This window comes from Chlamydotis macqueenii, chromosome 20 (genome assembly GCF_036417535.1).
Source record: "Chlamydotis macqueenii isolate bChlMac1 chromosome 20, bChlMac1.mat, whole genome shotgun sequence".
Lineage (NCBI taxonomy): Eukaryota > Metazoa > Chordata > Aves > Otidiformes > Otididae > Chlamydotis > Chlamydotis macqueenii.
In genome coordinates, this window is record NC_141575.1 from 6,570,531 (window position 1) to 6,584,217 (window position 13,687).

The following is a 13,687-nucleotide window of genomic DNA, read 5'->3' on the forward strand; positions in this document are numbered from 1 at the left end:
GGCCATCAGCCCGTCCCGCCGCCGCCGCCGCCTCCAGCGGGGAGGAAAGGAGGGCGCCGCCATCTTGGGAGCGGGCATGACGAAAAGGACACGCCGCCATCTTTGTGCAGGGCGCGGTCGAGCGGAGGTGGCGGGTGCGCGGCATTTACGGTCGCGGGGCGGGGGGAAGTGAGGGCAGAGGCGCCATCTTGGTGCAGGGCAGCGCGCAAAATGGTGAGAGTCTTAAAGAGGGCCCCGCAATTCCGGCCTCAGCGCTGGGCGGGCGAAGGGGAAGTGAGGAGCTGAGCACCTTCACCTGTATAAACATTTAAAGCTAGTTAACAATAAGAGAATGGAAATAATTTAAATTGCAGCTTTTACCACTTTTTCCTTAAGAACCAACCTATGTGACATTTCTAAAGTGGAATATTTTGAAAATCCCGTTCCACTTCTCTAACGACAGCTTACCAAACTAAGGCCACTGAAAAACAGAGCATTTGTTTCCTCGCAGTAGGAATAGTAACACTGGTGCGTTATGAGGATAGATCCAACAGTAATTCTGTGGTACCTGGAAAAAGCAAGCTGATTCACTAATGGTTATTTCATTTGGCTGACTCAGTGGAGGACACTGGGCAGCATCATTTTTTTAAAAATTCATAAAGGATGGTTCAAAGGCATCCATTATAATTTCATTAGCGTACAAGAGGCAGTTCTGAGTGGCTAAGTGCAGCCAATTTCAACGTGTGTGCGCCAGTGATCGCTGCTATAGTAAATCAGCAAATCTGTGCCTTTCTAGGAACGTTACGGGTCCCAGCCTCTCCGGCGGCTGTAGGCGCAGGATCTGTATCGTAGGGGCTGTGATCCCACCTGCCATGGGACAGTGCTGTAGACACTCACCAGCCCAGTGCAATAGCTAGATTTTTTTTTTAAAGAAACATCATTAAGAAGAATTGTTCATGTCTAGATGCGCTTGTTAAATTAAAATGACCTGAAGAAATAGAGGGTCCTAATTTTCCTAGAGTTTTACAGGAGAAACTCCAAGGATAGCGTCCTTTTCCTTGCTGGGCGCGTGCATATTATCCACCAATTTCTGCTAAATTTCAAGAGGATATTAAGGTGAAGTTACATGTTACTGTTGAACCAATATAGAGGCCAAACCCTGCCAAAGAAGGTGAGGGCTCATGCTCTTGTCCATCCCTTCTTCTCCCCACTCCTCTCTGCTCTGGTCCCTGCCCAGGTCTCTTTTTCCTTGCAGTGCTTTTAGCATTCACGCCCACCCTGCCCTGAGCCAGTTCAACTCATAGACCTTACAGAAAACTGTCCAATTTTCTGCCGGGTTGGCTTTTTGCTAATTTAGCAAGTCAAATGAGGCAAATAACAGCCAGGGAAGGCACAAGGCTGGCAGAGGAGGAGGCAAAGAAAGCGTAGCAAGGGCAGCAGGAGAAAATGGCATTGATGGCTCAGGATGTGCTGTGTACATTCTTATGGAAACAAACACAAGTTTTCCTTCCATCTGTTTGTTTCAGTGTTTGAGTTAAACGGAAGTTTAGAAAACAAAGAGTTTGCATCTGCCCACAGTGACGTTCCCTCCCGCTTAGTCATGGCAGGGATGCTGTGAACCCAGCGGCTGGACGTCACGTTAGGATTCGGGAACCTTTGGCACAGTGGACGTCAGCCGCTTCCTTTCCCTGTGGCTCACTTTTTCCTACTGTGAAAGGGAGACAGTAATTACTCACTCAGGAGACCTACAGGACCTGATTCATTGGTACATGTAAAGCCTCGTCACAAAAGGAAGAGGGAAGCGGCAAGAGGACAATTTTCTCTCTACGACTCACTGCAGCGATTGTTACCCCTCAAACAACTGACAGAGAGTTCAGCTCCTGCATCCATACACTGAAATCCCTCTCTGACGCTGCTCTCTCCCTCCCTGCCCATCCGCAGCCCAGGGGTCAACGATGCTGCAGGATCTTGCTTTAGGTTCTACCATGGACAGTTGGTCATTCTCCTCTGATGAACCTAACGCCGATGACTTCACCTTCTGTAACTGTGATCCATCCTCTAATAATATTAAGCCTGCAGGGTAAAATTTTTCAGAGTGTCTGACTGACTTAAAAATTCATTTTTCAAAATGACTGAAGGCTTCACTCCAAGGGAAATTCCCAGTCATTGCCACGCCAAAGTAATTATAGCCATACCACAAAAATTATCCCGCTGTGATTATGCCGGTATGAGCCTCCCATCTGAACAACATGCTGGGATATTTTCCCAGACAGACAAAATCCTCTGGCAGCTCTGGCTCCAAGCCTCTGTGAGGAAGGGATCTGCTCCTAAAATCCCTCTCCTCCCTCACCCTGGTGCTTTAGAGAGCGACCCGAGATCCCCCGTTCCCTGGTACGATATTCCCCATCGCAGTGTTGCAGCTCGACTCTTGCCTTCCTGCAGCCTTTCCGACTCCTCCCAGGAAGTCCCCGCTGCCGATGAAGCGTTTCAGAGACAGGGAGAGGGCGGCATGCGTGCAAATGCCGCTCGGGCAGTTGTGCCAGACTTTCGCAACGTAAGGCGGCGTGGCCCAGCTTGATGTAAGTTGGTTTTACTCCCAACCATCGTTTCTAGGAGCTGCCTTGTGCCTACACATGTGCGCTTGCTGGCTGTTGCCGCTGCGTTTTTCCCACGCACCCCACGGTGTGACGGGTTCGGGGTAACCCTTGTCCCCAGAGTCCTTTGGGTGCAGCTGCGAGCGGCCAGGCTGGCCAGCACCGCGGATGCGGGACGGAGGACACGGCTGGTGCCCATGGGCTGGAAGGCAGGAGGTGGTGAGTGACCGGTCCCTGCGGTGACCTTTCAGCTGTCACCTCCAAAATCCTCAATGTGCTCCGATCCGTGCACCCCGCCAGGGCGAGAGGTGTCCCGGCTCCCTTGCTGGGAGCGTAAGTACGGCACAGCCTGGAGTGTCCGACCGGGTGAGAGGCTCCCTGAGCTTTTCCCCGGCTCTTTGACTCTCTGGTGGCTGACCCTGCTCCAAAACTTTGTGCGGGGCTGGGGAGGTGAGGCACAGCCCTCTGCCCTCATCCCAGTTGGCTTCTCCTGCTGGGAGCAGTGCCCTGACCCCGACGCTGCCTCCCGCTCTTTGCAGGAGCCTTGTGCACAGCTCTTACACCAGCTCCGTAGTTTGCTGTAATCTGTTGAATCCCTTTTTACTGCCACACTTTTGTTTTGTCACCTGCAGGGTTAACTCCCCATTGCAATGCTCATTTGCTTTGCATCCCAAAGCTGTGTCCCCCCACAGCTCAGCCCCCCTCCCTGACGTGCAGCTGTCCCGCACACAGGGACAAGGTGTGTAATTCAGTCCCAAGCAATGTTATGCTGTAGCTTCCCATTTTTCCATGAATTATGCTGCTTTTTCCCAGCTGGGCAAAGAGATGTAAAACTCCACTGGTCTCAGCTGGCAGCTGCTTTGCACTTTTGTTAGAATAATGTGAAATGCAATCAGTGGAGACTTAGTCCTGCATGTAAGGATGGAAAGTGTGCCTAGCAGTACTGAGAATTCACCTGTGGGCTGGCCAGCTTCAAATCTATTTTAATTTATTTGTTGGCAGCTGGGTAAATTAATCCATGGCTGGTCAAAATAAAGGTGCATGCATCTTCCAGACTCACTGCTTTTATCTCCGGTGCCTAACGAAACATTCACTTATTTTTGCTTAAATATTGGATGTTTAAGCAATGCTGCCGAATAGTTGAGGGGACCTGAGGTGAAGGAGCAGGCTGCATCAGGCACAAAAATTAATTTGATTGGAGCCTTGAAGGAAAGGGAAACACCAAAATCACTTTGGAGATGAGAGCTGACGTCTACTTAATCAGAATAAAACCTACGACTGGAGCTGCAGCAGCTGAGAGGCCAGAGACTTTCAAGAACAGCGGCACTCTTGCTTACATATTTATTTTTTTTTAAATCTTAAGAATATTAAGGAAGTGGGAGAGGTGGGTTTGTGTGGAGTCGGCCCTTTGTTTCACTTGCCAGTCGCAAGAGTCAGGGTGTCTGAGCAAGGACAGAGGCAAGAAATACCTGGGATCAATGAAACTGGCTGGGAAGCTGATGCTGAACACCAGACTCCCAGAGAATGCCCTCTCACTGGTGTCCGTGCCACTCCCCCCAGTGCAGAGGAAAGTGGGGGGAACCTGGGATTGAGGAGAGAGGAGGCAGAAGCCATGGTTGCCCTTGTGATCCAGACTTTGTGCGTGTTATGGGCACAAAGTTCAGCCCCAGTGCTGTTTGACATTAAGTGGCAACACACAAGCAGCTCGTTCCCCCTCTTCCTTTCTGCAGCAGAGTAACCACAGCCTTGGGTCTGGACCTGCCTTCTCCCTGCGTTTGCTTTTCCCCTGCAGCCGTGGAACGATTCTCTCATCCCTCCGCTCTGTGTCCGGGGGGGAATGCAGGTCTGTGCCCGCAGCAGTGAGACAGCAGGAGCCGTGGCATGCTCAGGAGAGCGGGACCGTCTCTGCGTCACTTCTTGCTGGAGAGGAAGAGCAGCGCTGGATATAGCTCGTACTCCAGCGAGGTACTGAACGCCCAGCGTGACTGTTTCTGGCCGGCAGCCTGGTCCCTGGCTCGGGCTGCGGCGGTGTGGAGCTCACTGCCCGAGAGCTAGCCTTGGCAGCGATGGCAGATAGGGCACGTCAGGAAAAGCCACACTGGTGCCATCTTCTCTGTACCCGCTTATTTCCAGGTAGCCTGTTTAAAGAGAACATCTCATAAGCAAGAGAATATCCTTCATGCAGAAGAAAGCTCATTGTTTGTGGGGTTGCCTCATCTGATGGTCTCTTCTACTAAAGCCTCTTGGGTTGCAAAGTACTTGGGAAATATCAGCATCCTTCTCGGAGATACAAACATGCAGAGCAAGGAAACCACGTGCATCAGGGAGTCAGTGGTGGAAGGTTGTCTACATCTTCTACATCTGCACCGAACTGTCCTGTCTGGCTGCTGGGCAAATTACAACTGGAGAAACACATGGTTCAGTCTGGGGAGTGGAACAGGCTCAAACAGATTTGGGGGCTGTGTGACCCCGAGCCTGTGTTGCTCCCCAGCCCGATGGGCAGCCCATGGCAGCTTCACGCAGGCTTGAAAAGAATAAACTCTTTGTTATTTCCCTTTCTAAAAGGGCTGGAGTAGACCTCTGTCTTCAGAACTGGGAATTTCTAGGCTTAAAGCACCTTCTTCCCACTGACCCCCATCATACTTGCCGTTAAATTCTCTGAACTGTGGCCAGCAGCAGCCCCACCACAAGAGATCGGTGCTGGAGCTGTTAATATTTCACCTCCAGCTATTCCCAAGCCACAAATCCTTACAATCCCACCAAAATCAGCTCAGGCACTGGGTCTTGCTGACCGTAATATCCATGAGCTTGTGCAGGAAGAGCAAAGCAAGGGGCTGGGGGAGAGGAGCGGGGCTCCCCTAGACCCCAGGAGGCAGCGACTTCTGCTTGCCCTTGGCTACCAGCCTGGCAGCACAGGGGAGTACAGAGTCCATCCGGTGCCCTCTGAAACGCAGGGCTCCTCCGCAAATTATTTGCAAAGATCTCTAGTGAGGGCTGAAGCTGTATAAAAATCCAAAGACCTCAACACAAAATATCGTTGGGGCACTTTTCAAATTCTGGTGCAGCCCTCTGGGAACGGCAGAGGTGAGCAGGTAAGTGGGGAATTACCGCTGCAGCCGAGCCTGGGGAGGGGGGCTGACCTGGTATCCCGCAGCCCATCCCAGCACGGCGGAGCACAGACCCTATCCCCTCACATCTCAGCTGCTTTCGCACGCCCTCCTCATCCCTGTTGAAATGTATTTTATTTGTCATGGTGATGGTCATTTTCCTGTTTCGTTCCTTCAGAGATGCCCTCCTCACGTCCCTGTGCTAACTTTTCTTGGCACATCGTTTCTCTCTGGTTTCACATCTCTTGGCTGTCTGGTTCACTTTTCCCTGCACTGTTGAGTTATTAAACTCTGCCTCTGCTGCTTTTTGCGGTCCTTGTGATAAATTCCCCACCGAGCACATCTGACTTTCTCCTACTGTACTTCTCTGACTGGAAGGAGGATTTTGCTCTCAGTGTTTCCTACCGTCCTTCTTCCCACACCCCCTAGCTGTGATGCACGTTGAAATGAGATACCAGTCAGGCAAACGGTGCCTTGGTGCCTCTGTACATCAAATTGACCCGTGTGCTGTGCTCCCCTCTTGCCCGTGCCCAGTTGCTGCCTGGTTTTGCCATGAATTTAGGTGCAAAAACCAGCGTATTGTTTAGGATTCAGAGCAACTCTCTTCACCAAGGGCTCCGGTAGGACAAAGGAGTAAATACTTCTGCTACTCTGTAGAGCAGTGGGGAATAAAAAAGTTTGTTTTTCTAGGAAAAGGGGGTATTTTGTGGCCTGTAGAGAACAAGGAGGTCCTTCTGATGGAGGACAAGAGAGAAGGGAAAAGCCTGAGGTCTGGGGTCACTGGCCTGGCTGTTACAGCTTGGCTGAGTTCATTTGACCCCATGATTTCTTCCAACTGAAAATGAGGTTTAAGGCTTTGCCAACTCACTCACCAGTGAGTGTGCGCACACTTCTTCTGTTCATGTTTTCTCAATTCTTGTTGAAACCTGTAAATGAAACATCCTCCTCTGCCAGCTCTCTTCTGTTTGATCTTTCAATGAAAAGCGCGTGAAGCTTTTTCCAGAAACCACTGCAACAGCGTGACCGCTCTGAGGTTGCTCAGCAACAACCCGTGAAGCGATACTGAGGGGCACACCTTCTCCTGGGGACAACACACCTGGGGAGCCCACGTCCCCTTCACACATCGCCCCACTGCCATTAGTAAAAGAATCAAACTCAATTTCTTTCTCTCTCTTTGCAGGCAACAATGTCAAGGCCAGTGCAAGCTCGGAGGCTGGAGGGAATAGATAAGAATATCTGGTGAGTTAAGAGAATATCTGGTTTATCCCAGTGGTAGATGTGGTTTTCGGCAGCCTAAGAGCAGGCAGAAACCGCTGCAGCCACACAGCAGAGAGCAGCAATCTCTTTGCATTTGTCCTGGAAGCGCATCAGGGCGAGTTTGTCCCGGGAGACTTTCCCCTGGCTCAGCTCCGTACCTGCCGCCCACCCTTTATCAGTGTCAGGGTATCCCATCCTGCGGGAAGGCGGGAGCACCTTGTAGTGCATTGCACTCCATCCACCCCGTCCCCCCAAATGATCCCAGCAGCACCCAAATCTGAGCCAAGCGGTTGCAGCAGACTGGGTGCAGCCCAGCGTTGGCTTCAAGCCCACCCCAGGGCACTGCGAGCAGAGAGGCAGGCGAAGGGGCGCTGCGAATACCGTTCACAGCCTGCCAGGCACATTGCTGCACGCTCGAAGGAGATCTTTAAATGGGCTTTCCCCAAAGCCCTGCTGTGCCCGATTTCAAGATACAAACTGCCGATGGGATGGCTCTTGGGTCAGACAAACGCCAAGTTCAGCCTGCCTTTCCCTCTGCAGAGGCCTTCGTGGTGTCTGGTTGCTAAATTTTGCAGAACCAGTGTGAGCTGGAAAACCTCCAAGACCTCTCCTGCGTGGTCTGGTCTGACCAGAAGCGGAGTGTGGCTTCCGCTGCGACCACGCACCCAGACAGCACGACGGCTGTTTCCTGCGAGAACAAATTAAAGCCAGCTCCCAGTGTGACAGTGCCCCATCCTCGGTTTAATGGAAATGGGTCTGAAATGACCTGTGTGGGGTCCTGTCCACCTGTGAACAGCGAGGTGGCTCCGCAGGAGAGACACCAAGCTCGCTCGCTTCCAAAGGGATGCTGGCAAGCAGAGCCGGTGCCAGCGTGCTGCCTGGACCCTCTGTAAATGCTTGTCTGTCTCTCCCTTTCTTCTCTCCAGGGTGGAGTTTGTAAAATTGGCTGCCACCTACTCCACAGTGAACCTGGGCCAGGGCTTCCCCGACTTTCCCCCACCAGACTTTCTGAAGGAGGCGTTTGTGAGAGCCCTCAGCGGGGAGAACCACTTGACGCACCAGTACACCCGTGCCTTCGTGAGTAGACAAACCCCTCTCCTTGGCAATACCCCCCTCACTCCCCATTAGCCTGTCACATCCTGCTTTACCAGTTTGAAGCAACTGGGCTGGAAGATGCCCGTGTGCTCTGTTGCAGGGCACTTGGCTGTCCAGGCCCCTTCCAAGGGCTCACTGCGGTTTAGGAGGCTTCTGCAACCCAATTCCCACCCCTCCTCTCACCCCACAGGGCCACCCACCTCTGGTGAAGATCCTAGCCCAGTTTTATGGGAAGCTGCTTGGACGAGACCTGGATCCTATGACCAATGTGATGGTGACTGTGGGGGCATACCAGGCTCTTTTCTGCTGCTTCCAGGCTTTTGTTGATGAAGGCGACGAGGTAACCCAAGAACTGGGCTTGTTGCACAGGCAGCCTTCCTCTGGCAGGGCCCTTCTTGGCTGTGGGTCTGCCAGGGGCAGGTTTTCATGATCCTTTTGCAAAGCAGAAAAGGTTTTATCCCCATTCTCCAGTATTTAAGCTTCCAAAGGAAAAAAAGTCTCTGCTGCAAGGCACTGTCTTATTTCTGCATACAGCAAAATAACCTTTTTTTGCCCTGAGTGATGTTGTTCTTCCCTGACAGTGCCCACTAGAAATGCAGGTTCTCCATCACAGTAAAGCAAGGATTAAAATTTCCTGTCCCTCCCATTGCTCTCCGCACCCTTTAGGGAAGGTCTGAGCAGGACCAGGAGGGTGCTGACATATAGAATCATAGAATGGTTTGGGTTGGAAGGGACCTTCAAAGCCCATCCAGTCCAACCCCCCTGCAAGAAGCAGGGACATCCCAGACTAGATCAGGTTGCTCAGAGCCTCATCCAGCCTGGCCTTGAACATTTCCAGGGATGGGGCATCCACCACCTCTCTGGGCACCCTGTTCCAGTGTTCTACAACTCTCATTGTAAAAAAATTTTTCCTAATATCCAATCTAAATCTACCCTCCTCTATTTTAAAACCATTACCCCTCGTCCTATAGCAACAGGCCCTACTGAACAGTCTCTCCCTGTCTTTCTTCGAGGTGATAATCATTGAGCCCTTCTTCGACTGCTATGAGCCGATGGTGAAGATGGCTGGTGGGACGCCGGTGTTTGTCCCGCTGACACCGGTGAGTGGGTCGGAGCAAGCTGTCGATGAAGAAAGAGTCGTAGCAAAGAGGTGAGTGGTAAGCGAAGTACAGAGGTAGCAAAGCAAGCCATGATTCCCCTCTGTTCTCCCTAGAAAGCTCCAAAAGATGGAAAATTGATGTCTAGTGCAGACTGGCAGCTGGACCCGGCTGAACTGGCGTCTAAATTCAGTGAACGGACAAAAGCCATCGTCTTGAACTCACCCAACAACCCTCTGGGCAAGGTAACACCTCTGGCCTTGCTGTGGCTGGCCCTGAAAGCTCACCCAGCCACGTTTGCAGGGTAGCAGTGACCCGACTGTCCTTGCACACAAGGGAAATCGGTGGTGTGGCAGCACGGCACGCTGCACTCGCTCTTCTGATGTTTTAAAGCCTGTTTTTTTGTGCCAGCAGTGGCTTTACCCTGTTAGACCATTGTGGCCAGCTCCTGCCCAGCCTGGCTTGGGAGCTGGTGCAGGCAGGGCGTGCAGCCTTTGCAGAGAGGCAGGGACAGGCAGGGGCTCAGAAATGCTCGTGCTGCATCTCTGCCCCACTCCTTGCCTGCTGCAGGTGTTCAGCCGAGGAGAGCTGGAGCTCATCGCAGACCTGTGTGTGAAGCATGACACCCTGTGCATCAGCGATGAAGTGTACGAGTGGCTGGTCTATGATGGGAAGGAGCACGTCCGCATCGGTACGGAGGATGGCTTGGCTGAGCCAGGGCATCTTCTCTGGGTGCAGCATCTTCAGGGAAGGAACTGGTGATTTAGCAGGGGTCTCCTGCCAATTACTTGGGCTGCTTGCTTGCACAGCTCTACTAGGCACGTACTCCTGTTAGAGGTATTTTGCTGCACTTCAGTCTCAGCTTCCAAACCAGGTCTTAAGCTGGAGCCCTGACTTCCAGAGCCAGTCAGAGGAAACAGAGCTAGCTTCACAGCACGAGATCCAGAGCAAAGGGTCCTTTGGCTCCAGTGAAACTGAGTTTTTTCCCATACTTTGTAAAACCACAGTTTTTTGGGTGTCTCTAGCTTTGGGACCTCCATTTCACCATGAGTTCAGAGCTCTGTTCTGTCTGTTGCAGTAACATGCAACCACCATGTTGTAGAGTGAAGGTGCTTGGCACCCCTGGGAACCCCTGAGGCTGGGTACATGCGTAGGAAAACACTTAATTACGAAGAGACGCTCTTGAGAAACCTGGCTGCCTGCTTGGGATTTGCTTTGAGGCTCATTGAGGTGAAAGATGTGTTGTGAACACGAGGCCACGGCAGGTTATGGTGGACAAAGAGCTCCCACCGTGTCATTAATGCACCCCAGAAGCAAGCACGCTGAGCTCTGCCATCATTGCTTCTCTTTTGTTTTGTTGCCAGCCAGTTTGCAAGGGATGTGGGACCGCACAGTGATGATTGGGAGCGCTGGGAAGACCTTCAGTGCCACTGGATGGAAGGTGAATTTCCCCACGCGGCACCTCGTTGTGTCCCCATCCCCGTCCCTTTGCTCCAGGGTGTGGGTCCGATTGCCACAGCACGGCACTGGGGCCACTGCTGCACACTCAGCGCTGAGCCTCAGGGTCTGAAAGTCCCAAAGCTGCTCTGTGATAGCCCCGTCTGGAAAATGCAGTGAAGCCAGCACAGGCAAATAAAGGGGAGCCCGAGCAGGTACCCAAAGACTTACCGCCTTCCTCCTCCTCTCCTGGCCGCAGGTGGGCTGGATCGTGGGACCCAACCGACTGCTGCAGCACCTCCGTACCGTGCACCAAAACTCTGTGTACCACTGTGCCACAGCTGCCCAGGTAAGGCAGCTCCCTACAACCGCCCTGCAATCCCAAAGCTCCCGAAGCAGGGGTGAAAGAGAGTCCTTCTGCTGACCTGAAAGGCACAGACAGGGTGCTGCGTGGTGCCCTGAAAAGGCTCCTTCCCCTCTCCCTGCGGTCACCCCATGGTGGAGAGGAGCCCAGCCTGCCTGGGGTACATTCCTCATCTTGCACTGACAAATCTAAAAGCAATTTGGAGGGGCTGGAGGCAGAGAGCTCAGCTTGGTGCCGTGGCTCCCGAGTCACCTGTGAATTGCATCGGAGCCAAGACTCTGGTTCTCAAGCAAGCCTTGACCATCTCCCCACTGGGAACCTCTCTCCTCGCAGGAGGCCGTGGCTCAGGGTTTCCAGAGGGAGCTCGAGCTCTACGGGAAAGCAGACAGCTACTTCGTCCAACTGCCCGGGTTGCTGCAGCAGAAGAGAGACTGGCTGGTCCAGAGCCTGGATGCTGTGGGGATGAAACCCATCGTACCTGAGGGCACCTACTTCTTGGTGGCAGACATCTCAGAGTTCAGTGAGTCACACAACTGCCGTTTTGCTCAGGCAGGGCTGAGTCTGGGGGGGGGCAGCTTGGCGTGGTACCACTAGCAGGGACAGGAACCTGCACGAGCCACCGCCACAGTGGGGAAGGACAATAGCGTGTTCCCCACCCAGGCTCCCGGAGCCCGTGGGTTTGGGGCTTGGCTGAGGCACCAGCAGCAGCCCCAAACTCCGCGCTGCTGTGCTTCTCCTGCAGAATCTGACATCCCTGATGTCCCCAACTCCGATGAGCCCTATGACTCCAGATTTGCAAAGTGGATGGTCAAGAACAAGGTAAGGGTGTCTGGGCCTTTCTGCCGCATTTGCCTCAGGTGGGTTTGTGCCTTCTCTGCTGGGTCTGCCCACGGGAGCCGGCAGCACAAAACAACTGCCAGGTCCAGGGGCTCATGGCCAGGGGTGTCTGGGATGTCCGTCAGCAGCTGGCCTCAACCCCAGCAGCCTGAACTCAGGCAGAGTGAGCAGAAAGGGCGCCGAGGGCGTCTACGAGCCCATCTGAGAGACTTGTGAGCAACAGGTAGAGGCTTTGTCCCTGCCAGGGCACGGCAGGCTGTGCGCCAGCCCGAGAGAATTCACCCCAGCTCCATGTGTTCCCTCTTCCCAGGGACTTGCCGCCATCCCGCTCTCCGGTTTCTACTGTGAGGCCCACAAGAACACCTACAGCCATTTCGTCCGGTTCTGCTTTGCAAAGGTGAGACACGCGGCAGCATGAAGGAAGGCGAGGTTGGGAGTAACAATCAAGGTTGTTTCAATGAGATGAATGCCAAGAGCAAACGCACAGCGCTTTGGGCATTACAGCCCGCGCGCGGCACTGCAGATGGTCCAACCTGCCGACACGCGAGCCGAACTGGGGGCTGGAGATGTGCCGGTGCCACCCTAAGCTTTGCCCCATCACTGTCTCACATTTCTTGGTGAAGGCAGGAAGTCTTCTGGGTGCACGTTTAACTGCCCCGTGGCTGCTGCCTGCCCCAGCGGCGCCGTGCCTGTGTCGTACTGAACGTGGGGCATTTGCGATGCTCTGGAATGAGAATAGGATTTTTATATGAATGACAACTGCAGTGAGGGGAAAGGGAATTTGGGTCGAAGCCGCTGATTGAACTTGCGGTATTTGTTTAGGAGGAAACCACACTGAAGGCAGCAAGTGACATATTGCAAAAATGGAAACGGGAGAAGAGTAGTCCTTGAGCGCAATGGAGAGAGAACCAGGCTCTCCTCACCTGCCATGGCAGCTCTTCCTTCTCCTCCTTTGCTTGGCTACAAACTTTGATACGTCCTTATTTTTGTGCTTTCAACCACATTTTCTGTCAGACAAACGGGCAAGAGGTTTGCCAGGCTCAGAGTCTGGGGGACACTTTCTAGCACTGTGAAATGATTGCACTGCTCCTTGCAAATAATGAACCTTTGCGTGCGCTGCCAGTGTTGGACGTTTCTTCCTCTTGCATTTAAAGACTTTGCTAATCAGTTCTGGGATGCATCCAGCACGACACAAGGTAAGGATGGCTGCTGGGGTCTTTTCCACCCCCAAATTCTGAAAGGGTGTTTCAAGGCTTACCTTTAAGGCCGTGCTGGGGGGTTACTCTGGTTTGTCTTGCTCCACGTCCTCACTCATGTGCCACCCTAGGGCGCAGGACAGCATTTCCACCAGCACCCACATTCCCCACGCGACTGTGCAGTGTCACCACCCATCAGTAGCTTGATTCCTATGATCCTAAAAATTATAAACCCAGTGAAATGCTGTTTCCCACAAATAACAATTTTCCTTTTTTTTCTGTGCACCTGTGGGGAAAGCAACTAGAATCAGTAACTGGCTGCCCCCGGGAAATGAGCTTTCATAAACAGCCCAGCTACTGCCCAACCCTCCTTGTGCACCCCCCCAAACCACCCCGACACTTTGTCAGGGCTTGGCAGCGTCACCCAGGCTGCAAAGCAAAACCTTCAGGCCTTTGGCAAGCGCACGCAGCGGCCAACGAGGATGGGCACAGTGGCCTCACGCTGCTCCTGCTGCTGGTAGCCCCCCACCTACCGGACTGGTGGGTGGTGGGACAAGGTGAGCAGCGTTTTGAAAGGTAATTCTTGTGTCATTCTCCATTTCCACCTGGATAGGAATGTAAAACAGCAGCATCAATCACGGAGGAGTTATGTGCAACAGACTGTGATAAGTATTTGTGGCAGTTCAATAATTAAAGATTAATTACTGCAATTATTGAAGAGTAA

The 13,687-nt window shown here is 52.9% G+C and overlaps 1 protein-coding gene across 8 annotated transcripts; it reads left to right on the top strand.

Moving 5' to 3' along the window:
* The first annotated feature begins 4 nt into the window (after positions 1–4).
* On the top strand, positions 5–13,676 carry KYAT1 (kynurenine aminotransferase 1). 8 transcript variants are annotated; one of them, XM_086764171.1, is made up of 16 exons: positions 917–1,150; positions 1,506–2,558; positions 2,695–2,792; positions 4,417–4,538; positions 6,861–6,919; positions 7,864–8,014; positions 8,223–8,372; positions 9,046–9,132; positions 9,246–9,374; positions 9,700–9,820; positions 10,494–10,570; positions 10,826–10,915; positions 11,264–11,450; positions 11,673–11,749; positions 12,078–12,164; positions 12,590–13,676. In XM_086764171.1, exons 4-16 carry the CDS (start codon positions 4,455–4,457, stop codon positions 12,656–12,658), a joined length of 1,368 nt encoding a protein of 455 aa, XP_086620297.1. In that variant the 5' UTR covers positions 917–1,150; positions 1,506–2,558; positions 2,695–2,792; positions 4,417–4,454; the 3' UTR covers positions 12,659–13,676. The 8 variants fall into 8 exon arrangements, with proteins under 8 accessions (XP_086620300.1, XP_086620295.1, XP_086620297.1 ...); XM_086764169.1 differs by lacking the exons at positions 917–1,150; positions 2,695–2,792 and adding an exon at positions 17–134; XM_086764170.1 differs by lacking the exon at positions 2,695–2,792 and having other exon boundaries at positions 4,366–4,538.
* The last annotated feature ends 11 nt before the right edge of the window (positions 13,677–13,687 follow it).